This window comes from Culex quinquefasciatus, chromosome 3, assembly GCF_015732765.1.
Source record: "Culex quinquefasciatus strain JHB chromosome 3, VPISU_Cqui_1.0_pri_paternal, whole genome shotgun sequence".
NCBI classification, from domain to species: Eukaryota; Metazoa; Arthropoda; class Insecta; order Diptera; family Culicidae; genus Culex; species Culex quinquefasciatus.
In genome coordinates, this window is record NC_051863.1 from 193,813,774 (window position 1) to 193,838,830 (window position 25,057).

General features: G+C 41.9%; 3 protein-coding genes across 5 annotated transcripts in view; 2 read left to right on the forward strand and 1 right to left on the reverse strand.

Annotated features, from left to right (window-relative positions):
* LOC6030979 (breast cancer anti-estrogen resistance protein 1) overlaps window positions 1–19,097 on the forward strand; it is a 105,941-nt gene extending 86,844 nt beyond the window's left edge. For both annotated transcript variants that reach the window (XM_038261442.1, XM_038261444.1), the window contains exons 4-6: window positions 15,906–16,639; window positions 16,703–16,863; window positions 16,924–19,097. In XM_038261442.1, coding sequence (XP_038117370.1) covers window positions 15,906–16,639; window positions 16,703–16,863; window positions 16,924–17,831 — 1,803 coding nt within the window. In that variant the 3' untranslated portion in view covers window positions 17,832–19,097. The remainder of the gene's footprint in view (window positions 1–15,905; window positions 16,640–16,702; window positions 16,864–16,923) is intronic.
* Window positions 19,098–21,997: 2,900 nt separating this feature from the next.
* On the forward strand, window positions 21,998–23,836 carry LOC6030978 (innexin inx4). The gene is made up of 3 exons (XM_001841780.2): window positions 21,998–22,389; window positions 22,623–22,814; window positions 22,867–23,836. Exons 1-3 carry the CDS (start codon window positions 22,137–22,139, stop codon window positions 23,637–23,639), a joined length of 1,218 nt encoding a protein of 405 aa, XP_001841832.1. The 5' UTR covers window positions 21,998–22,136; the 3' UTR covers window positions 23,640–23,836.
* Window positions 23,824–24,779, reverse strand: LOC6030977. Of its 2 annotated transcripts, none has more exons than XM_001841779.2 (2): window positions 24,418–24,779; window positions 23,824–24,363 (listed from the first exon to the last, which is right to left on the reverse strand). In XM_001841779.2, the coding sequence occupies exons 1-2, from the start codon at window positions 24,679–24,681 to the stop codon at window positions 23,926–23,928; spliced, it is 702 nt and encodes a 233-aa protein (XP_001841831.2). In that variant the 5' UTR covers window positions 24,682–24,779; the 3' UTR covers window positions 23,824–23,925. The 2 variants fall into 2 exon arrangements, with proteins under 2 accessions (XP_001841831.2, XP_038120616.1); XM_038264688.1 differs by having other exon boundaries at window positions 24,456–24,734.
* Window positions 24,780–25,057: the final 278 nt, after the last annotated feature.

Here is a 25,057-nt window from a genome sequence, read left to right on the forward strand (position 1 = left end):
TAAAGTCCACTTTTATTGGGAGCAAATTTGAAATTTAACACCGCAGATTTATTTTTCGCCTTCTCGCCACTTTTTTGCATGATGCTGGCGTGAAACACTTGTTCACCGCACTCTTGCTCTGGATGGGCGTTTGAAGCACGTTTGGGCGCGAAATTTGACAGGTTCCGAGATTGGCCGCTACAACGAGGCTTGTTGTTGGTCAATGTGAGTGGGTTTGCGATTTTCAAGGGAAGATAATATGCTAATTTGTTGTCTGCAGCATGACTCATTTAAGGGAATCATCTGGTTTTGATCAAGAGTTTGGCAACATTTAATTTGAAAGGCGACACCAACACACCCTGGTGTGAATAGTTGCTACTTGAGCTGTCAAAAAAAACACAGACATAACAGACGTTCTACTCGAAACAATCGCTTAATGGCCTATCTACAATCACTTAGCTTAGAACATCTAAGTAAAGTAGTTACTTAGGAAAGTCTGCAACTTACGTTCGTCATCCACAATCAACTTAGAAAACTTGCTGGGCTGATATACGTTGCTATGCAGTTGTTTGTTTACCTTTGATATGGAAACGTCAACTTACCGTAGATTTTGAAATTTTCCAAACCAAACGTCAGTTTCTAATTTGATTACTTTTCCATTGTAGAAACTCAGATTCATTTCCATTGATTCAAATTCCTAAGCTAAGTGAAATTTTCTAAGCTAAGTGATTGTAGATAGGCCATAAGGATGCTATTCGCCACGTGACGGCGCCACCGTCCCACCTGTCAAAAGAGCTTAAATCGATCACCACTCCGCGCCAGGTTGCCCGTGATCTTTCGCACCAGCTGATCACCTTGAGCCGCGTGCATTCTTCGTGGTAGCCCACAGAAAAAAATGCATCGTGTTAAAGTGCCAATCACTGCACAATTCGTCCGCGGTGGAACCAGTTTTCGCTTGAATTCGCCGTAGGCATCACAGGTGCTGTCTGTTTCCTTGCGCTTACGTCACTCAGCCGGTGACAGATGGTTTGGCTCGTGGAGTTCAACGTCATCGCAGACGCGCGATGATGACTCCTGCGGCAATCACGTCATCCGCTGCAGCAAGGCTTCATCTGTGCGAGCTCTGGAAGTGATACTTTAATCCAGCGAGCTTTTATCTTGCGGGTTATTCACGCGGAATCTATTTCTGTGCGGCCGGGAGTGTGGGCGTGTTGGGATTCACATTTTGCGATGTTATGGGTTGACGGAAATGTCAGGCAGCTTTTATGTCGATTTTAACGACTGACAGCGAAAATAAGTCATAATGATGTAGAAATTTGAATAATTTAGCTAAAACAATAACAACGATGAAGGAACACTAGCGCCGCCACGTGGTTGCTAGATGTACTGCGTTGACACCTATCACTGACTGCAGCGCCACTCGGCAAGCAGTGTAGATTTTGAAACTAAAGTTGCTGCCGCAACCTCATCACGAAATGTTATTTTAAATCACTGACCCAGCAAATTAAATCACTGCAAAAGTTTGACAATAAAAATTTGCAAAAGCAATAAAGCTACCTCCGAACTTTGCGTACCGGAATTGTCCCGAATCCGTCCCCCTCTCTTGGACCGGGTCATAAAAGTCAATATGGCCATGCCAATAACCAGAGGGTCGACGACAATGACGTAGTAACATTAGCCGCTGACGCCCACGCCAGGGGCCAGGTTTTCATTGGCACAATAAATTTGCATAATATTTGCAACATGAATATTGGATCCTGGAGGTGTGGTAACTACCGGCCGAGAAGGGGGCGTACGCAAATTGAAATTTATGAGATCTATTTCGCACCACCTCCGAGATGCCTTCGGGGGGTTTCTCGCCGATGAAGCGGAACGAAACGGACCGAGAATGAGGCCCAGAACATTATGGTCTTGGTGCTCTTTGTGCGGAAGAATAATTGAAATCACTTTAGATTCTTTTTATGGACTTTGTTTTTTAAATTGCAGAATTTTCATCTGCAGTAGGCTATGAATTTGTCTTGTCTTGTTTGATTACGTTTTGAATTTTCTTGAATTGTCGTTTGACGTTTGCGTTGGAATTTTAGTTGGCCATGAGTTTTACTTGATTTGTCCCTCATGTATCTAATTTTCTTGTATCGTCACAACACTTCTTTCCCTTACCTTTTAATCAATCCGAAGCACTTGAACTGATTTCACGGTCTTCCAGCTCTACTCAAGATAACAATCAACTAGATCAATCTTATCGCCAGATTCCGACACGTCCATCAGGAGCGTAACCGCTCGCCTACTTGTCTCCACGCGGCAAATCCCAAGCTTTCTTCTGTCACCCTGACGACCGACGCGACGCGCAAAACTAGGGCTGGACATCACTCAACCTGTCTACCAAGCCGCGCAACTCATTAAAACACTCACTCTTCTAGCCGGTAAACTCTACTCTTGAAGTTGATAACCGAAGAGCGTGACAACCGGGGCACGCAACCTACCCAGAAGGTTCGTTACGCGGTCCCTCTTAATCCCCGGGACTGGAAAAAAACAATCTCCGCTGACAGTGTGGAACTGGTTGTGGAGACCTTTTTGCAGCTTCGCGTCACCGTTCGGATAACGATAAACAAGTTTGTTTTTGCTTCGCGCGACCGGTGAGCTCTCTCGGACAAAAACTTAATCACAACAAACTAAACGGTTCTGGTCTGTCGCCGGGGTCCAGTTCAGCCCTGCTGCGATGCTGGAACTAAGTAGGCTCGTTTTTGTCCGGCTACAATAAGGTAGAGTGGCCTACTCCGATCGTCTCCATGGTAATAAGAAGGCTACCGCGTACTACGATGTTTTCTTTTATGTTGTTGTTACCGTAGACCATCAACGATTTGACACTTTTGATCTGTCAAACATTGGCTAAAACGTCAAATAGAATCTACTTTTTTCAATGTTTAAATGCAACAATTTTCAAATTGCTCTCCATCAGCCCTGTGTTACGATAGCTGGTGACCCCCTCCGGTAACCGGTTCTAATAGGCTTCGCTGGAACAAATAATCCATCAGATTGCGGCCGCCGCCGCCGCGAAGCCATCAGGTTTGCAAGCGCGCGACATGACACAAAATTCTAATTTGATTAAGATTTATTTTCCTCCGTCAAACCCGCGCGCGCTTTGTGGCGGCATTTACGGACCCGACCCACAGTGATGGATTGACACGATTTTTCACTTTTTTTTCTTCGCCGCGTACAGAGAGTTACACAAAAGTTGCACAATAATTGGCTGATGTGAACTTTGATGTGAATTTTTAAAGCGGTTACAACCAGGGCCAACTTGATTTGTTGCAGTGCACAGCGGTTTTCTGTTTTCGGGTAACTATTCTGTCAACGATCTGTCAAACCACCTGTCAATCAGTGCGATGCAATCGCGTGTCAAAACTATCGATGCAACGCCGTAACGGGCATGTTCCCACACCGCTGTTCAACCCGGCACGCTTAGTTTTTTGTAATTACAAAAGCTGACTCGGTCCTAACCAGGTCCCAGTACCGAAAAGGACCTAATAAAAATAATTTTATGAAAAAAAAAAAAAACCCCGGCACGCTTCAACGCGCTGGAAACATTTTCAATTAAAATACAAAACGCTTTGTAAACATTCTTGTTGTTATTTTTATCGCTAAATCTCAAACAAACAGACTTAACATTTTTTTTTGGGTTCCAAGAATTGTAATAAACTGACACGCTTGCCAAAAGTTTTCGCGCGTGGCCTAATTTTTCGAGCTTTCACGCCCGCTTGTCTGTGGTTAACTGTTGTGGCCGGAGATCCGCTTGCCGTTTCCGGCCGGCCATTATTTTGCCATTTTCGCTCGGATGGGTTCGCGAACGGTAAACATGACAGTTAAAAAAAATGTCAATCGGATTAAATCGTGCGCTTTTTTACGGGGCGCCTCATTTTTTTTAAACCGTAAACATTGTAGAAATAATGGACAGGAGGGAAGGAACTTTATAAATGTCCATCGAGGGGGTGATGGGCTTCGAAGTTGGACTCGATTTAATCTAATTTTGTTTGGGACGCTTTTTGTATGAATTTTTAATAGAAATTTCTGTCTGGCGGCGGGAGTGATTAAAAAATACTTTAAAATTGCTAAAAAGGCTTGAAATTTACATTTCTCTTCTCTTTTTTTCAGGTGAGTCATCCAATAAGTTTCCACATCTAACGTAAGTAAATTTGTAAGAAACTCTCGCCCAATTGTAGACACCGCGCTGTCGTCACGCACACCAAACATCACTCCTACATTTATGCAAATAAACAACCTTGGAAAAACTTTGCCCCATTCCGTTGCCACAATATGGCGATGCAAGAAAAAAAAACAAATCTCTCCCCAACAGGGAAAAGTAATTCTCAACTCGCGCAGTGAATTGCCCCTTGATCCCCCTCTCACAGTGGGCTTCCACCTCAAAGTTCTTGTCTTTAAATTACTTGTGGCTTATGGGAGTTTTTGTGGTAGGGGGACCAACCAACCAACAGGTTCTCTTCAAGGCAAAGTTTCGGGGATCGTAAACGTAAACCAACCGAAATGACTCCCGCAGCGGAGTAAGTTTGTAAATTCAAATTAAGTCAATTAATCTGATGTGTGCTGGCGAGAACGGGGAAATGATGTATGATTTTGGGTGAAAAGTAATTAGTCTTTTGAATATAAGTTATTTAAGGCAATAAAACAGTAAATAAAGTCAAAATAAATCAAGAAAATTAAAATTACAACAGCATCGCTACCTAGTGGCAAATCTCACAAACTTCATGTGTCAAATTTTCTTGTGAAATTCATGAAAAATTTCATAACATCTGCGTACCTGGCTTACGTGTTAAAAATAGCTTTTTGTTCATGAAAAACTCAACATACTGCTCCTCGGAAAAAGGTGCCCAAATTCCCTTTTCCACAAAGATTTCCCCGGTATCATTCCGGCCGGATCTTTTGCCCATAATTGTCGTTTGACCATCGGTTTTGGAAAGCCAACAAGACAGCTTGGCGATGTGCAGGACAAAAGTTGCCGGGACAATCGCGCCGATGACCACAGCAGACTTTGTGTCACGAAAGGAGTGGACAAGTTCTGCTTATGGATTTGAACCGGTGTGTTTGCTACCGATATACCATTGCCGCGCGGGGCCGGTTTTGACCATATTTGAGTTTGAGCAACTTCGAGTGAGTTTAGTATTGGTATTGATGACTTCGATCGGATGGCACAGGTAAACAGATGAGAAACTATTTCAACAAACTTTTTTCATCAATTTTAAATACTCTTCAAACGCTTATCAACCTCAAAATCGCGTTCATAATGCCTCTGAACTTAATTCTCAACCCCTACCATACTGGCATATATTTACCCTCAACTTGTGGCATCGCAACCGAGGGAAAATAACCAAATTTCCCTCCCTTTTTCGGCATAAAATGCGGGAAATCAACTTTTTCCAGTCGATAAAAAAGTTGAGCATCAAACATTTGCATATTCGCCGCCGTGGAGACTGTCTCTCCCCTCGGAGCAAATCTGCACACATCGCCCTGCGTTATCTGAATCTCGCTAATGATGTGCTGATTGACTTTTGCGAGTGGGGAAAAAATCGCAAAGTGAATTACATTTTCGCCAAATAATGTTAAAAATTTGACTTGCAAACTTGATTGTTTGTGCGTACCGCTGCACAGAGCCGTCAGACGTCAAATTTCAAAGTTTATTCGTCGAGCACTCAGTCTGACAGGTCTGTGGTGCAACGTTTCGGCCGCGCTTCCTCAGGGGTTGCTGTGAGGGATTTAAAATTCGCTCAATCGCGATTTGGTCGGTGCCATGTCGTACAGCGCGTCAACATTGAAATAAATTTCCAACCAAGTAGCAGCATCAGATTGTGTGACAGAAGCTGCTTCTGTCGACTCGAGGCGACCAATCCTGGCGACCAATCGAGCGGTACCGTTTTCAACTCCTTTCCCATACCACCGAGAGAGTTCGTCCAAAGACAAGCAAGAAAAAAAGTCTCGTCGAGACATGGTTTTATGGCCCCGGCATCAGTCCTGAGAATTTGCATAATGCACAATTTATGCATTTGCTTGCACTATTGTCGGTGCCGCCGAAAGGCAGGGCAGAAGACAGCAAAATCTGCTTGTATGACATTAAATTCCACGCGACCTCCTCCCCCCCTCCCCCTTCATATCGGAGGGTTCGCATCTCGTCCGCTAGTTGGCGTCTTTGTTGCGACTTTTTCTCTCCGGTGGCAATAATTTTCTTGGCGCTACAAAACGAATGATGACACTGATGACATTAGGGGAGTCGTCGTCGGAACACAGCGTGTTTGATACCGCAGCAGATAAGCGCGAATGTCATGCTGAGAGCTCGCGACAAGTGTCGCAATTCACTTCGGTACATGTCAACAGTGTTGTACGGTGGCGGTCCAAGTATGCCGTGGCAGAGGGATTAGGACCGGGTACCGCGCGATATTAAAATGCAAATTCCATTATTTCGGGCACATTCGAGCATTTGAGCAAGCTTTTATGGAGCTTTGTTCGTGCAGTGATCCAGAAGCCGAGAAGTTGCCGGGTTCTTTTTTTGGCTGACATAAGCTTAAACGTCAGCCGGGTGGGGTGGAACGAGGAATCACTTAAATGGTGTCCAGCCCCTAGCAATAATGTCGGATGTGGAGAGTTTGTCCAGTTGACATACTCTAGCTAGAACCAAGCCACGACTGTCACTTCCTGATGGTTATTAAAACAGTCAACAGTTTTATTTAAATTAAAAGTTGAATTTTAATAATAGTGTCCTACCCCTAGTATTGCTTATGTCTAAGAAAACAATGTCAATGGGCTAACAAACAGTGCATCCTTCTCACTTCTAACGCAAACATCAACTGACGTGAACAGGATGGACTAATTGTTTACACTTTGTACTTTTAAAGAACTCTAACAACGCTGTCAGTTTTATATTTGTGCTCGAGGGGTACGACAATGCTGTTTTAGTTTTGATTCAACTTTTTGTGGATCATTATTCCAGTTTTTTAATAATTTGCAAAAAAAACTATTCATGAACAATAAATCATCTTTGATTTACGACTCCTGTTTTATTGCAAATGGAGTCTGCCACTTCTGCCACTCCCACCTTTTTACCGACCTTTCCACCTTCTTTCAACAGCTCTAAATGGCCAAAATATGCTCCCAATATGCGGAAGAACACATCCACAGCTCGTCCCGAACGTGCCATATTACTTCTGTACAATCTTTCCCGCAAAATCGACCATTTCAGCTGATCAATATTCCATAATTTGGTTTTAGATAAATCATCCCACTCTTGTTCCCACCCCTGCCAACATCCGGCCTTCCATCAGCAAAACCCATCCAATATTGGTGAATTTTATTACCCTCAAAAAAGTGGGAATCTACTCTCCTCTCTTGTACGAGATCTATATATATTTGCCGAGGAGTAAATAAATTTAGTGAAAGTTCCCCCTCCCTCGACATCAACCCTTGTACACAGACGCAGCTTCCGGAAGACTGTCACTGTCTGGCTGACGTCTTGGGTGTCTGTCACCGTCGGGATCGACCTACATTTATTCCGGTCTAGCTGTCGTCTAATCTTTTTATGATTATTACATTTTCATTGTGTGTGTATTTGGGGGGTTGGACGATGTTTGCTGAATCCTGATGAACCATTTATTTCCTCTGGCTTCTTTTTTTGGTTGGTCCTTTTGAGATGATTTGTGGCCGAGCTGCCGTTTCTTCGAGTGCAGCCATCAATTTTATTAATATTTTAATAACTGTGGATTTTGGTGGGGGGAAGTGGACCAGGCGATATCTTTCATCTTCTGATTTGTGTGGTGATTTAATGAGGACTTGATTGTGACCTCATTTCTTTTTGTGACATTTCAAAATTCTTAATATTCTTAAAATTCTCAAAATTCTTCAAGTTTTTAAAATTCTTAAAAATTTTAAAATTCTTAAAATTTTAAAAATCTTAAAAAAATCCTAAAATTTTTAAAAATTTTAAAATTCTTAAAATTCTTAAAATTCTTAAAATTTTTAAAATTCTTAAAATTCTTAAAATTCTTAAAATTCTTAAAATTCTTAAAATTCTTAAAATTTTCTTAAAATTCTTAAAATTCTTAAAATTCTTAAAATTCTTAAAATTCTTAAAATTCTTAAAATTCTTAAAATTCTTAAAATTCTTAAAATTCTTAAAATTCTTAAAATTCTTAAAATTCTTAAAATTCTTAAAATTCTTAAAATTCTTAAAATTCTTAAAATTCTTAAAATTCTTAAAATTCTTAAAATTCTTAAAATTCTTAAAATTCTTAAAAATCTTAAAATTCTTATAATTCTTATAATTCTTAAAATTCTTAAAATTCTTAAAATTCTTAAAATTCTTAAAATTCTTAAAATTCTTATAATTCTTAAAATTCTTAAAATTCTTAAAATTCTTAAAATTCTTAAAATTCTTAAAATTCTTAAAATTCTTAAAATTCTTAAAATTCTTAAAATTCTTAAAATTCTTAAAATTCTTAAAATTCTTAAAATTCTTAAAATTCTTAAAATTCTTAAAATTTTTAAAATTCTTAAAATTCTTAAAATTCTTAAAATTCTTAAAATTCTTAAAATTCTTAAAATTTTTAAAATTCTTAAAATTCTTAAAATTCTTAAAATTCTTAAAATTCTTAAAATTCTTAAAATTCTTAAAATTCTTAAAATTCTTAAAATTCTTAAAATTCTTAAAATTCTTAAAATTCTTAAAATTCTTAAAATTCTTAAAATTCTTAAAATTCTTAAAATTCTTAAAATTCTTAAAATTCTTAAAATTCTTAAAATTCTTAAAATTCTTAAAATTCTTAAAATTCTTAAAATTCTTAAAATTCTTAAAATTCTTAAAATTCTTAAAATTCATAAATTTCTTAAAATTTTTAAAATTAAAAAAAAAAGTTTGCGTCGTTTTTCTTGATTCTTTAGGATTAAAAAAAAATGCTCAACTTCAAAACGCCACACAGCATCTTCATGACAAATTTCCCTCAACCTTTCACATTTCCCCTACAATCAACCAGGAAGCTCACTTGAAACCGCAAAACCTCACACCCCAGAGACCTTCCCGGGGAGAGTCCTTCTCAACGGTGCCAAAAGGGCAACCACACCGTGTAGTCATCGCGCCAGACCACGTGGCACTTCATTGCCGTAATTATACTTGACTTCCGGAAGCCACTTTCGGTGGCGCGGAGTTGAGGGTCCTCCTGCACTGTCTGTGCGCGCCGACTGACAAGACCAGCACACGATAAGAAACTTTCCCGCCGAACAACAAGCTCTCTTGAGTTGTTCCGGATTTTCCGGGATGTTCTTGCACCGGGGTGCACTTTTCGAGGGTGGGAGAGCTCAAGTTTGCAAGTGAATGACAGAGATAATGAGACGAGACAGGGTTTGGCTTTTTGGAAGGATCTTTCTGTCTTGAATTTTGAAGGAGAACATCCGAAGAAGTTTAAGGTGGCATGTTTATTTTTGCCAAAGTTGTCTTAAGGGACAAACTTTACCCATATCATTGCAACGGCATTTGAGAAGTTGTCCGCCGAGAAAAGTTATGCAAATTTCTTCCACAATTTTACACTTGCAGAGTGTCGTTTTCCATAGTGATCTCTTCACTATTTGCACCCCAGAAGGTTCAGTGTACATGAGAAGCCAACAAACTAAACTGTAAAGGAATGAAGTCTGTAAGTTTACACATGAAAGAAGAAGGCAAAAAACGAGCCGAGAAGATGCAAATTGCATTCCATATTCAGGGTGCTGGGCGCCAACCATCACAGGGCTGAGATAAATAAGAACTTTGAGTAAGAGTGCTTGAGTGCAATTTAGCATGAATTGTATGCAGAGTTGTAATATGTATGAAGCAAGTGCCGGGTGGTTGGCTTTGGTGGGAAGGTGTTAATAAAAGGTTCTTTTGAAGAATTTAATTTCAGTTTCTCTGAATAATTTAATTTGCTTTGATTCAGTGAATTATGCATTTTTGTCAGAAAAGCTTTGAAGCATTTTGCAGCAAATTTACATTAGAATAAATCTCAAAGACTTGAAAATATTCCACACTTCTCTCAAATCCTTGACAAATTTAATAATTTCACTTATTAAAAACAAAATTTTCTACCCTCTGTCACTAACAAAGATTTCCACGTCGCGCCACTTTTCCCCGCCACCGGAAGCGAACGTGATATGCAAACCGGAAATGAATGTGGCTTTCGGCTGGGCACGACTGACAGCTCTTCTTTCCGACCAGAGCTTCGACCAAATAAATCACGTTTCTACCATAGGATGACTCTTGGCTGGTGGTTGCGCTCCGGAAAATATGCTTCCCGGCGGCGGGGTTCGGAGCCGCAACATGCGATACTTTTGTGTCATCTTGAAAAGGGAAAAAAATGAAGAAGAAGCTGGAATCCCTTACCGACCGTAAGGATACATAAGTGAAATTGAAGAATTTTGGCGATCCTTGCGTACATGCGTCTTTTATGGGCTTTGGTACCGTAGAGGGAAGGGAAACTGAAATGATTTTTTTTAATTATAAATAAAAATCTGGCTACCCCTGAGTTATCTGGCAACCCTGCATTTTGGCAAAATCGTTTTGAAAATAGAAATTTAGAAAACCTTCTGATGAATAAAAAAAGAATTGTGAATAATGAAATATTATTTTGTATATAATTTATTCATTAAGTATAAAAATTACTGATTTCATCCAATTATATTATTATAATTTATTAGTCAATAAAAAACTAAAAGTTCTATTTTCTAACCTAATTAGAAAATTAAAGTGTCTGCTCCCTTGGCCAAAATCAGGACTTCGACGCCCGCGTGGTCTCTTGAACTATTGCTGGATTTCTTATCTTGATAGTACAATAGAGCACACGGGTATCGATCTGTCAAACTGCTCTTTGTCAATTTGGAGGTTTGATGGTTTTCCAGGGGCGCGACATTTGTTCTAAGAGATCGATATTTTGAACAGTGTTGCCAAACCAAATTTAGATTTTTTTACTCAAACCCTCATAGAATTGCAATTTTTCGCATAACAATGCACTTTAGGGTAGTTCAATGCACACCGGAATAACCAAAACTTTCCTTCAGAAAGTAAATATATGTCAAAATTTCAAAATCAAAATTTCACTTAAGATACAAATCGGCACCACTCTGCGGTCATCTCCTTGTGTTTCAACTCTCCGCAGAAGAAACTTCTTCGCCCCAAAAGCGATTTTCGCACCCCATTCCGGGGTCGTCTTCGACATTACTTCCCCAACGTGATCCGTTTAATAAATATAACATTTCGGGCCGGAGCATTCTTTCGCCAAGAAGACGCGCCACTTCCACCATCTCATCTTTTTACGCTCAAAGTTTGCCAAACTCCCCCGCCTCCCACTGTTGGAAAAGATGGAAAAATGAATGAATGGATGAATGGGAAAATACCCTCTTGTAAAGAAAAGTTGAGGTTGACTTTGTTAGAATCAACAAGATGGGTTTATTTTTGCGAAAATAAACGGAAAAATCAATGACTTGGAATAATGATTGCTTAAAGTAAATTGAGCGAATCGATGAAAACATAAGAATGATAGTTTTATGATTTTTTCTATTATCAAATTTCTTTTGTTTGAAAAGCTGTTTCATAACAACAACACGAAGTTCTTCAACCCCCTACAAAACATTTCCCAACGCGGTGAACAAACTCCGCAGAGCAAACTTTGGCATCAGAAGAATTTCCGGTTGCGCACACCGAAAGTGTGGCGCACAAGTTTGGAGAATTTTTCATCAGAACCTTCCGTCTGTCTACTTGTCTGATTGTCTGTGAACCGCGCAAATCTTCGTTCGCTGAATTGCACTTTGCTGCAGTTGAGGGAAAATAGTTGGGATTTGTTTCCGTTTCGTGCCAATATTTACCTTCTGGGAGGAAAGTTTGCGAGACGTGAAAGATATTTTTCACTTGTTCCGGGGGGTGCATTGAACGACCGCAAAGTGCATTGTTCTGCGGGAGATTGCAGTTTAATGAGGGTTTGAAAAAAATTAGAAATCTTGAAGTTATAAGAAATCAATTCGGTTGACAGCACTATTCAAAATATCCATCTCTTTTTTATAGAGTGTCGCTCCCCTTGTTCACCACAAAGCTTTTCAAAGTGACATTGAGCTATCAATTTGACAAGCTCTGATTTTGGCCTAGGGGAACAACACCTTAATTTTACAATATCCAAAGGGTGAAACTTTTCACCATCAGCAAAAAGTCATAAAAAACATCACGAGAAAAGTTTTTCATGACCTCCCGACACCGCACGTGGCGCACACGTTATACGATAATTAGTGTAAATTATTCCGGCAACTTTTTAGTCAACTGTCAGCCGCAGCAGTTGCGTGTGAGTTAGTCTTCTTTTTTTTTGTTTTTTTTCTTTCTTCCCCAAACTAAATCCCACACCGGTGGTAAACGGCGTTGGTTAAAAATTGCTCGTTCTAAATCCGGGCACTTGACAGCCGGCACCGGTGCCAAGCAAACGGAAAAGTTCTAAATTAAAATTTGGTAATTACTACACCCCCGCTCATTTAATGTTTGGTCCTTTTTTAAAAGAACGACATGGTTATTTTGTAGCAAAAAGGCAGATAATATTTTTGCTCGAAAAAACGACTAGCAACAAGTGCATAATAACAAAAGTTTCTCGAAAAAAGTAGTGTAATAATAATGATAGCAAATGAAGATGCACCACTAGAGTGAGGGGTTTCATTTTTGCAAAGTGCAGAAAAAAAGCTTTTCCACCCCACCCCTCCCTTCATTCCCTGTCACAATGGAAAGTGTGTTCCATTAGCTTGAATAACATCTGCACCGCGGCAAATGGAACCGAAAAATTCTATGAATATTTGAATAGATGGCTGGTTGGACTGAACAAAGAACCCAATGAACCATAAGAACCGTCCTGGGAGGTGGTTGAGAAAGCGCCGAGGCAAATGTTCTTTCTTTCGACAGTCCTTCCTAAAGTTGAAGCTTCTCGCGAAGCTTGGTAATTCAGAAGAAAAAATACTTTGGAGTTCAAAAACAAGTAGCAGTGCTACCCTCGTCACCATCTAGATCGTTGATATCTTTCACTCAAGATTTACGAACTAGATGTTTCAAGGGAATCTACACAAAAGTTTACACCAGTTTCGACCATCTTGAACTTTTTGTAATTGTTTATATTATTATAAAATTTGAATGCCAAATGTACCAAATATTCACAAATATGTCAACAAAAAAATACACTTCACTTCAACTGGTGTCGCTAGTGTCGCACCAGTTTCCATGACCGCGGCGACGGACGTCGCCTACTCATCCCACCCACGTGCGGCCACCTATCTGTCATGAATAGTACGCAATCAGGCGGCACAGATAGCGTTACTGTATCTCCCGGAGCTTGGGGAAATCCACCCATTAATGGTGCGGGCAGGGTGAGGCCAAGGGATTGTTTTCGTTGTCCCTCGAGTCGGTCGGTCAGTCTATCATCGGTCTGGTCTGGATTCCGGAAGGAAACTGCGGGGATTGTGTAATGGATCCACGACATGCGGCCGGTGAACTGCACGAGGTTGGAGTGAGGGGACTTCTGGCGACAAGTCAGCCAGAAGGAGGGCATCAAATCCGGCAGTAAAACGAGAGAGCTTTCTCGTTGCGAACGGGTTGGATTTGGCCGGAGGATGGGGAGCGCACGTGTGCCGGCATCATCGTGGCATGTTTTATGGTTAGAAAAGTACTTTTGGGAATGTAATGGTCGCGCAGGATTGCCAAATTTGCTTTAAATTTATCATTTGGCAACACTGCTGTCAAATTCTAGAAATTAGTACTGTCGATCCCCTCGACTTCATTTTTTTAGTTTGGCAACCGAGGAGTACGACGCTTCTACTGAAAAAAAATCTGGCATCACTGGCCACCCGGAAGGAATACCGACGCGTCCACTGGGTAGAATATTTTCCATTTACGAGAACCAAATTAAGTGAGGGATGCTGCTGCTGGATCGTGGGGGGTGAGCGGGAACCAAAACGGATACTTTTGCTCCGAGAAAGGGGTGATTCCGTGCCGACACCGAGTGTACGGTAAAATAATGAAAGGGGGAGCACCAGATATCATTATAATTTCATTATTATCTTACTAAACAATGTATGGGACAAGAACGTCGAGGGTATGCACTCGAATGGTTGTCGTACCCCTCGGTTCAATATGGCGCGCCCCCATTGTTGGCGGGCAAAACGATTTTTGGCCAAAGTCAGCAGAATGGGATCAAATTGAATAGCTTTTTTTGTTGTTTTTGGCCCTGTATTTTGGAGGTTTATCATTATGTTATGTTAACTGAATGAGGATTCAAACAGAGCTTAAGTTGCTACAAAAAATAAACAAAAAATCAAAAAATTGTCCATTTGGTTTATGAATGTAGTTTTTGGTGTTGACAAAAGCTTGTTGAAAATTATTCAGATATATGTTATTTTGATTGAGTTCTGAATGAAACTCACAAAAATTTGACAGATATTTTTCATTCTGAAAAGGTTTGGTTTTGACGAAAACTGAGTGATTTTAGGTGAGCGTGTACAGATTCTTAAATCACGAAACCGTCAAAACTACACAAAGCTACCAACAGATGGCAGTTCTTCGCTCGACCACAAAAAAGCTATTACACGGAGAGAAAAACGTCGCGCAAAATGGTAAAAGATTAATATCATTCTCCCATTTTCCTTTCGTCTCGTCCCACAGAGAGGAATCCGGAAAAACGCTTTCCCATAATTCCTCATTAATGAAGCCACATTATGCCAGCACGGAACCGAACCTAGACCGGGGCACCATTTCCATAACATCCATTGCTAAATGGGGAAAAAGGGAATATTCTTTTATCAGACACACGGCAGAAAAAAAAAGCACAACAAAAACAACGAATTTCCGCGCTCACAAACACCAAAGAACCGAACCGGTGGGGTGATTTGGAAATCGTTAAACGAACCAAAATAACTCGAAACGCAGCACAATAACTGCCAATCTGCCCTTAAATTAAGGATACGCGTGGCGCATGCGCCAGGGAGAAAGTCCTCCTCACACTAACATCCTGTCCGCGACGTAAAAATTTCCCTTTTTTTCCTCGACTCGGTATCAGTCTGTTCGTGTGATTCAACGCCAGCCGTCGTCCTCGCGAGGGGTTTTCCGTGGTAAATACAGCTATTGCATCCATTACAAACCGGAAGGATAGACGATTTTTCCATCAGCGATTTTTTTTTCGTTCGTCGCCTGAAGAACTTTTTTACGTCGTTTTTTTTTCACTCGCCGAAGGAGCTTTCCAACTAAATTAAAGTGAAACCAACCGTATACAGTGAGACGGGATTTATGACAAAGACCTGCGAAGGAGGTGAGTCCTGGGTGCAAATAGTGGCAAGAACTAATTAAATTCCTAGATTCTTCTTACTATTTTCTCCCCACGGGAAAGACCTGTTTGCAATCAATTGTGAATGGCGGAATCGGCGAAGAAAAAGCTCATTAAAAATCTGCGTTCTCGTTGGAAACAATAAATATAATAGGATGAAAAGAGGTGGAAAATTCTGGAATATTACTAATACAATAGGAAGTCTTGAACAATAGTCAGAAGCTATTGGAGTTGTAGAAAAGCTCATGCAATCGTAAAATATGCAAATATTATTCTGGACTTACACTGCAGCAAAAGCTGCTTAGCAACTTTTCAACAAATATATTAGTTTAATTTAAAAAAACTTTGAATCGAATTTGAAATTTGTCATTTTATTATTCTTTCCGTCCTTTTCCGTAGTCCTACGCCAAAAACCACTCAAGTAACTCATAAACCTTTAAGGAATTCAGAAGATTGAGTGACTTAAGCTTGGGGAGGACACACGGAAAAAAATCAGTGTTGTAATTTTCATTAAATTAAAGAATCTTTAAGCAAATATTAAATCATGTTTTTTTCCTTCAACAGGTTCTAACGCCCCAGAAATGTGGAGACGTGTATCTGTATGATCTGCTGCCAACACCGACCCGTGGAAACAGTCCGTATCAGCAGCAGCCTCACTCTTATCCCACACCAGACGCCCTCGACACGTACGACGTGCCCAAACCGGCCGTTCCTATCAACTACGACACTCCACGAGCCTGGTCCCGGACGCCTCCGCATTACAGCCATCACCACCACTACCCGAGTCCACATTCCCCGCACACGCCGAACCTGCTCCATCAGCAACATCCGGGTCATTTACACTTCAACTACCGGATGGAGGAATCGTACGACGTGCCGCGACCGGTCAACAACCTGTTGGCCCAACAGAACCTCACCCCCAGCTCATCCAACTCGTCCCTGCTCACCAGCGACAGCCTGAGTCTGTCCTCCTCAAACCGGTCCTCGCTGGCCAACATGCCCGACTATGACGTCCCAAGGCGGAATCCGGTCTCGATACGATCGACGCCACCTCCCCCGCTACCCCAAGCACCGGCCACGCCACACTCCCAGAGCAGTGGCATCTTCAGCAGTAACCACTCGGTTTCGATGTCGTCGTTTACCTCCAGCACATACGACGTTCCCCAAACGCCGTTACACCACCAGCAGCAGCAGATGCCGCACATTCCACTGCCACCCAGAGAACTTCCACTGGAACTCGGCTCGGCACTGGAGACGCTGGCCCGGTTACAGAACGAGGCGACTTCAGCAGTTTCAAGGTATTTTTGTGACCCTTTTAAACCCTTAAAACAATTTTACCAAACTATATTCACCTCTTTCAGACTTCTTGGCTTCGTCTCACCAAACTGGAGAACCAAGGAGAAACTCGATCCGATCATGATGGATCTCAAGTTGGCCGCTGTGCGGCTCCGTACTGCCCTGCACGATCTGGCCGAATTTGGCGAGGGTGCACTGGGAAACGCTACCAAGGCGGAAGATAAGGGTAAGTCGACACAATCTCAAGTCGTTGAATTGAGCTAACAATTTTTTCCACTTGTTCCAGGTCTAGCCCAAAAGTTGAAACCTCTAGTTAAGGCACTGCGCGATGCGGACAAGCTCGTCCACGAGGCATCGCAGAATCTGGACAGCCAAGGCTGGACCTTGGTGACGCTCCAGCGACCCGAGGCAACTCAAAAGCTTCAACAGCAGCTTCCACCGGACAGTTTGGACCAGCTGATCGCGTGCGCTCAAACCCTCGTCGAGGACGTCCGCCAGACGGCCTCGTTCATCCAGGGCAACGGAACGCTCCTGTTCAAACGAACTGCCACGTCACCGACCACTGCCACCACGCCGCAAACGCCCACCGGAAACCACCAGCAAAAACACAACAGCAGCAACGGTGGCGATTGGCCCGAAGACTACGACTACGTCAGTCTCGAATCCAAAGAGGCGTCGGCCAAAACGAACGCCGAGATTCACGACGCTCTGCCGCAAGATCTGAAGAAGAACTTTGAGAACGTGGTTCGGAACGCGGATGCGGCCGCCACCGAAAAGACTGAGGCCCTCGATCCGAACGACAAGTCCGTTCTGGTCTATTACGCGTCCCAAACGGTAACCCACATGGGCTACCTAACCCAAGCGATTGACGCCTTCCTGCAGACCGTCGAGCACAACCAACCGCCCAAATTCTTCCTAGCCTACGGAAAGTTTGTCGTCTTGAGCGCTCATAACCTCGTCAACATCGGTGACATTGTCCACCGGAACGTATCGCGGGAAAACGTCAAGACGCGGGTTCTGCAGTGTGCGGATGCCCTGTCGGAGGCGCTCAAGACTTGCGTGGCCAAAACGAAGAAGGCCGCGCAGCACTTTCCCAGCGTAACGGCCGTGCAGGAGATGGTCGATTCGGTGGTGGACATTTCCCACCTGGCTAGTGATTTGAAGATCGCCATGTTGGAGGCGGTCCAGCAGTAAGTGAGGATCTCAAATATGGGGGGTTCTGGGATGAATGAGGGTTTGAGTTCATTTTTCCATAAGCAATTTTTTTATACTATTTTTCTGAAAACATAAAAAAATGATCAATGAAATTCTCTCCGTGTAGGAACTCATTTGATTTTGTGTAACTCATAGGCACACTGAAAAAAATAAACGTTTCTAATTTCATGCAATCGCGCATTCAAATTGAAATCGTTAAAATTCTAAAATTTATAGTCAAACCAGCATATCATCCAGGATTCCCCTGAAATAGATTATGTTTATTTTCAAATAAACTACAAACCGAAGGGCCAACAAAATACATTCATTCGCAACAGAAACATGCCAAACATTTTTTGTAAAAACCTGCTTCTGTCAAAACATTTCCAGAGAAATGATATAAAGTCTGTCAGATCCAAACGAAAATCTATACACCCATCAGCAGCAGCAGTTGTAAATTTCAATGTGATGTTGAAACATAATTGTGAGGAACAAAACGAAGCGATCCTACTTAATCTTTATAAGCAAAATGTCGCCACCGCTACCGTGTGATGCGACCAACTTAAAAAAAACTCTTGACTGTCTCTAGCTGTTATTTTGAATCACGCGTAACACGATCGATATCATACATCAACTTAAACCCTAGCGAGTAAAATCAATCAATTGTTTGTAACGCTGGAATTGCAGCTCAAGTCACTCTTTTGTACATAGCAAACAGTATTTTGTTTATATTTTTTGTGTTTTAGTTTACAGCGTAAAAAACTAGGCTTAGTTTAAGTCGGTAGCAGAAAGGAAGTAAAAAGCGTACACCAAAATGCATTTCGCAAACAGTTTTTGTTCGGGCTGCGGTCCGAAATAAAATATTTTAACTTGTCCGCGATTCAGTCAATCAAATGCAATAATTGGAACATGGACAATAGGTTCTTAGTAATATATTAATTTCTTCAACAAAGTTCAACAAACCTACTTTTTCGCGAGTATTATGTTTGATAATATATGTTCCAAAACGGTTAATCGATTGAAAATGGTACTATTTGTAGCGCGCTAAGTGAATGTAGTCGTGTAATAATTGTAGTAATATTGGAAGTAACAACAATTATTTTGACGGAACAACGTATCGGGCTGGCTTAATGGTACGTGCTGGGAGAAGGACTTTTACTCCACGAACAATTTTACACTTTGGCGACAAGACGCAAGCTCGTTGCCGAAAGCCACCCCGCGTCAAAGATTACGAATATTGATAATAAAGTAAATTATTCAAAACGAGCATTGCAGTTTGAAGTTTTCTGTGGTAATCTCACAATTCTTGATTCAGTCCTTTTTTTTACAAATTCACATTTCGATGCCTCAGTGCTCTCTTATGTTAACTGGAAAGGAATCCTGGCATCTAGAATTTCAAAACATTATCAGCCACTAGTTAGGGAACTTCGGATAATCGAACCGTGAACAAAACAAATCTTCTTGTTTCGCGACCCCATTTTAGCTGAGGGCAAATACGCAGCTCCAAAGGTGAGGTGTTAAGAAACAACTTTACGAACAGCAGAACAGAGAGGAGATTTCTTAGGGATTTTCTTAATCCTTTTTAACTTACTTATATGGATAAACTCACAACATATTTTAGAAGTAACATTTACTAACTATCTGCTGTTACTTGAAAGAATAAAAAAAAGTTACTAAAATATGACAAAAAGCCTCGCAAAAAGCAAGATTGTTTGTTTTTAAAGCTTCAAATTGGTTGGTTGGTTTTTCTTAAAGAATGAAAAAAAAAATCACAAAATATTTTCGGAGTCAGACTTTACCTACCTTTCCCTAAGCAATTGAACTCAGAAGGGAAACGATTCCAAGTTGTGCTGGTTCGAGCCAGGATTTGATTTTTTAAATCTCGCTAAAAAAAATCACAGGTCCAGAATGGCCTCATAAGATTGAACATAAAATCGCAGAATCATGAAATTAAAAGGACGGATATAAAAACAAAATCCATTTTTTTAATACATACTCAAAAAAAACCGAAAAAGAGAAAATCCAAGAATTTTAAATATCTGAAATTCCAAATTTGAAAAAAAAAATAAATGAGTCACAGCTCAGACCTGATTATCTACCTCAGGAAAATTTCACTTCACTTTTGATCTAACTAAACAACTCTAAAATAATTAAGAACATTTAAATCCAAGATGGTGGCCAAATGTTTAAAGGCAATAAATTTTCTAATTTGACTTAAATGGGGTCGCAAAACTCGAATTTGATGTTTGAAATAAGAAAACCAAAAAAACACGTTTTTTTTTTGTTTTGGCCATGATTCAATCACAGACAAACAGACGTGACTCTCCATACAAATAATTTTTGAAATTCATCGTCCTTCATCAAACCACCAAATCACGGCGACGCCAGCGCTGCCTGGTGAGCTTATGCCGAAGCGCAGCCCAAACATACCAATACAAACCCATTACTGTCATGTGTCATGTCAGTGTATGCGTGAGACAATCAAGCCTTAACGATTGTAATCATCAACAGCTGATTTAAATAATGTTGTTGTTGCTTATTGTCTGTACTCGATGAAATAAAAATAAAAATTAACACCGACGGCCGAAGATGACGGCCAAACCATGCGGCAGCATCAGCAACGACGCACCATAATCGCAACGACAGAGACCAAACCACTGGTCCTCCCCGTTGCTCCCAAAAACATCCGCGTTTCGTTTCGAAACATCCGCGGGAAACGTGTTCACGGCGAACAACTGTGGATGAAGATTGAGTGGCGCTCACGATCGACGCAACATCACCAAAAGGGCGACCAGCAGCAGCAATCTGAGCAGCAATCCATGAAGGATAAGCAGGTTGCTCCGAAGGAGATGACTTCACCACAGAATCTGGCTTCCTCCGCAGTAGCGGACGCCTCATCAGCAGCCTCGGCAGCGGCAGGCCTACCGGATTAATAGTGGGGTAAAGGGTATGTCCTCGCTAGTCAGCCACTCATCTGACCCTGGTCGAAACTGCCCCAATCTTGTCCCGCAAAGCCTGGATTATGAATCACCATTAGAATTCCTGAATTCTATCATATTTTGTTTTGTTTTCATTTGCTGCCACGTGCTCACGCTCAACTTTACAACAACAAAAACACATTACACACACTGAGGAAAGACGGGCGAGCTGTCACGACAGCAGCGCCATCAGCGCCGGGTGAGTGGATGCCGAAGCTAAATTGCATTTGAAATAACCGTTTTGGCTCGGTTATTGAAGGACGATGGTTCCGAACTCGAGTGTCCCGTCTGTTTGTCTGTGATTCAATTATTCGAAGTCCCGCGAAGTCCCATAAAAACCTTCGGATAATCGGATAATCGAAATAATCAAGGTTCGGATAATCGAGTCTGGACTGTAATTAAACATTCTTAAGTACAAATTACAAGTAGTAATACCTTTTTCTTATAGATCAAAATTTTTAATACTACAAATCATCAAAAGTTAAAAATATATACATATATATTCAGGAATAATTTAAAAATAATTGTTAATAATTTTACAAGAAAAAATAGCAAATTGATTTAAAAATTCTAAAATAAAAAAAAAATTAAATAAAAAAATATATTCGTCAAACTTTTTAAAAATTATAATCCTGGAATTTAAAAACGGGTTACTAAATAATACGTACCTTTTCTTGAATGCGTTCCTTCCGATCTCCGTACTTAGCTTTGAGGTTAGATTTTTTTTTTCTTTATTACGAAACTGCTCTGCCCATATTCAGATAAATGTGCCTGAGAAGAACTCTTTCGAAATTTGTCCCACACATAAGAATACGTGTTAAGTTTTCGCAAAAACAAAAAAAAACTAGATTTCCTCCTGATTTCAGAACAAATTACTTGCAGAAAATGAAAAAATGAAAATGTTTGAAAAAAAATGGATAACTAATGATTTGGAAGTTCCGTTATTTATTTAAAAGAACTAGTCACAGAAATATACGGATATATTTGTAAGAAAACATTATTTGACCTTTTGTCAATTTCAGCTTTTAGTACCTATAAAAAAAACATTAGATTCAGATTTTTTTAATTTTTAACAACAGATTTTGAAACTTTTTAAAAATACTTTTTCCTCAGTGTACCTCGTGAGTTACTTCCCCACTTTGGTCACTCCGGTCACTCACCTCATGTTGACGGTCGCCCCCAAAAACCGCCATTTTGTTTCCGATCGCGAGTTCCCCCACACAACGGTTTTTTCTCTGCTCCGTCGTTGCCTCCACCGCCGTGTTTTCCGCGTAGTTTTCGCCGTGTGACCGACCGGAATCGACCGACCTTCCTGTGTGGCCCCAAAATGATCACAACGCTGACCAAGCCCCTGCGGGAGCTGCTCAAGACAAAGGAGGTGGACGCGACGAACGCCGTCTGGCGGCTGCACAGCCGGGCCACCGTCTTCACGCTGGCCTTCTTCACGATTCTGCTGTCCGCGCGGAGCTACTTCGGGGAACCGATCGACTGTATCGCGTCGATCGCGACCGACTACCGCAAGTCGATGAACAACTTTTGCTGGGTGCTGGGGACGTTCATCAGCCGGGATCCCAAGTTTAGTAAGTTGGGGGGTTTTTTTTTGTGCGGGGGAGGTAGGGTGGTGTGGGGTAAAGTGGGTCATTAGGGAGAAAATATTAAATTTCTACTTAAAAAATATTTTTGAAATCTAAAATATTGAATGAATATTAAATTACCCCTATTTATACAATCAAAATTTTATTTAAATGGTAAAAAATCAAATTTGACAGTTATGTATGTCATAGGCATAACCAGAATGACTCATTTTCCACAGCCTTCGCCAGCTGGGACGTGATCGAGATCGGCGTCCAGATGGGGCACATCCCGCAGGACGAGCGCCTCTACCAGAAGTACTACCAATGGGTCCCGTTCGTGCTGGCCATCCAGGCCTTTTTGTTCTCCTTCCCGAAGCACCTGTGGCGGTTCTTCGAGGGTGAACGTCTCCAGACGCTGTGCAAGGACCTAAGTGAGTAGAGCTGAGGGATCGTCGTGTTGGTATCACAGGGTTGTTTTTTCAGCATCGATTCTTCCACCGGCCGAGTGGACTGCGCAGCGCAGGGCGGACACGGTTGCCTTTCTTGCGAAGGAGTCTCCGGGGAAGATTCGGCGGTACGCGTTGATGTTTGTGTTCTGCGAGGCGTTGAACCTGGCGGTCGTGATCGTGAACATCGGGCTGGTGAACTTTATCTTTGGGGACTTTTGGCACAGCTACCAGCCGGCCATGCAGGCCCTGTTTTCGATGGACATGAACGCGTGGACGCAGTACAACTCGCTGGTGTTTCCGAAGTTGGCCAAGTGTGACTTTCACTACATTGGGCCGAGCGGTTCGAAGCAGAACATGGACGCGCTGTGCCTGCTTCCGCAGAACATCCTGAACGAGAAGATCTTTGCCTTTTTGTGGGTGTGGTTCATCGCGTTGGGCGTCGCTTCCGGGCTGCAGGTTCTGTTCCGGATCTTCCAGATGTGCTCGTCGGGACTTCGCTTCCAGCTGCTGCACAAAGAGGTCGCCCCGGTCAGCTATCAGCGGTTGAAGCGAGTCTCGCGAGAGGCCACCTTCGGCCACTGGTTCCTGCTGTACCAGATGGCACGAAACGTGAACCGGACTGTGATGAAGGACTTGATCCGCGACCTGTCCAAACTGGGACACGAGGGACAGAGCCTGTCCCGTTTGACACTGGAGGAGTTGCAGAAGCAGCAGCACTTGAGCCTCGCAAATGGCCTGAACAGGGCCAACGACGACGATGACGACGAGCAGGACGTCGACCCCGAGGATGACGAGGTAACGGTTTGAGCAGGTCGCAAGAAACGACTGCCAATTGAATTATTGTTGATTATTTTTCACTTTCTTATTTGTTCTGGATTGGTGAGGGGAATTGCCACCGACTTTGTTTTGTTACGCCGAAAGTGTATTCCAGGTGTTTACACTCTAATTGAAGATGAGAGAAACAGTACCGAGTACAAATATAATTCGTACATTTGATGTGTTAAGCTTGAAGTTCATTTATTGACTCGGAATCGCTTTCACAGCGATTACAGAACATAATTAAATCTAAATCTTATCACAATCTAACTTCACCTCAATCCATACCATCATTATCATCTTCCTCATCGTCCTCCTCCTCCATCAAATGATCCAACTTGAGCTCGGAAGATCGATCCCGCTTGGACGACCCTCCTCCCGCAGCACCCCCACCAACCTTCACTGGCCTGCTCTTTTTCGGCTTCTGTCCTACGACGTACTCCGGCATGACCACCTTGCAACCCTTCACCTTCGGCTTGTCCTCCTCCGTCGGCGGTGGCTTGTCCACTTCCTCAAGTCGTGCCTGCAGTTTAACCGACCGGTTGAAGCGAACCTTACTCTTAAACTCCGTCGGACCCTCTTCATCTTCGTGCTGCTGCTGATCCCGCTTCTGGGACTCAATTTCACGCAGAAACGAAAAGGCGGCCGCCGTGTTGCTCCGGTCACTGGTGTCGACGTCCTCCAGCGAATATTTCGTCCATTTGTGGGGATTTTTCTGCAAAAGCATCAAAATCAGTTCAACTTCAACATGGAAGTTCATAGAATCTACCTTAAAATCCGGAACGCGCGTCATCGGCAAACACTTCCCAATCGGGGCCGCCGGCCGCTTGAAGATGCTTTCCTTGCCGCGGAACTTGCGGATCGGTTCGCGGGACGCCACCTCCTGGCGACGACTGGAGTCGGATCCGGGTCGGCGGCGGACCCGGCTGTAGTCGGCATTCTGGTCCTGGTGCAGCACGGAATCGGACGGGATGCTCTTTTCGGCGCTGTCCAGGCTCGCGAACAGGGCCTTCTTTTTGTCCTCGAAGCTCATACTTCTGTGAGTTGTGAGGTTCCGATACGGGCGGTCGGAACGGAGAAAAGTGCTTTTTTGTTTTTGAAATCGTTTGTTGTTGTTTACGTTTTGAGGAGTTTGACAGCTGTTTTTCTACCTTGAAAAGGTGACATAAAATTTACCACTGAGGTTTCGCGGACGATGGAACAGTAAAAAATTTAATGTAAATTTAATTAATTCTTAAAATTATAATCAAATTTAATTTTTAGTTTTTAGTATTTTTTTTGATTTAAGTTTTTTTTATGTTGGGGAAAAATACCCATTTTACTTTTGCCGTTTTCCGCTATAAAATCAACATTTTCAGATGTATCAACAATGAAGAATTGCTTGCTCACTTTTACATTAAAAAAACACT

What these genes read in the sequence shown, in the direction of transcription:
- LOC6030978 (XM_001841780.2), top strand. Translation starts at nt 22,137, where the DNA reads ATGATCACAACGCTGACCAAGCCCCTGCGGGAGCTGCTCAAGACAAAG. An exon ending in CAGCCGGGATCCCAAGTTTA is followed by an intron (nt 22,390 to 22,622) that starts GTAAGTTGGGGG and finishes CATTTTCCACAG; the next exon opens with CCTTCGCCAGCTGGGACGTG. An exon ending in GACGCTGTGCAAGGACCTAA is followed by an intron (nt 22,815 to 22,866) that starts GTGAGTAGAGCT and finishes TTGTTTTTTCAG; the next exon opens with CATCGATTCTTCCACCGGCC.
- LOC6030977 (XM_001841779.2), bottom strand. Translation starts at nt 24,681, where the DNA reads ATGAGCTTCGAGGACAAAAAGAAGGCCCTGTTCGCGAGCCTGGACAGC. An exon ending in CGCGCGTTCCGGATTTTAAG is followed by an intron (nt 24,364 to 24,417) that starts GTAGATTCTATG and finishes ATGCTTTTGCAG; the next exon opens with AAAAATCCCCACAAATGGAC.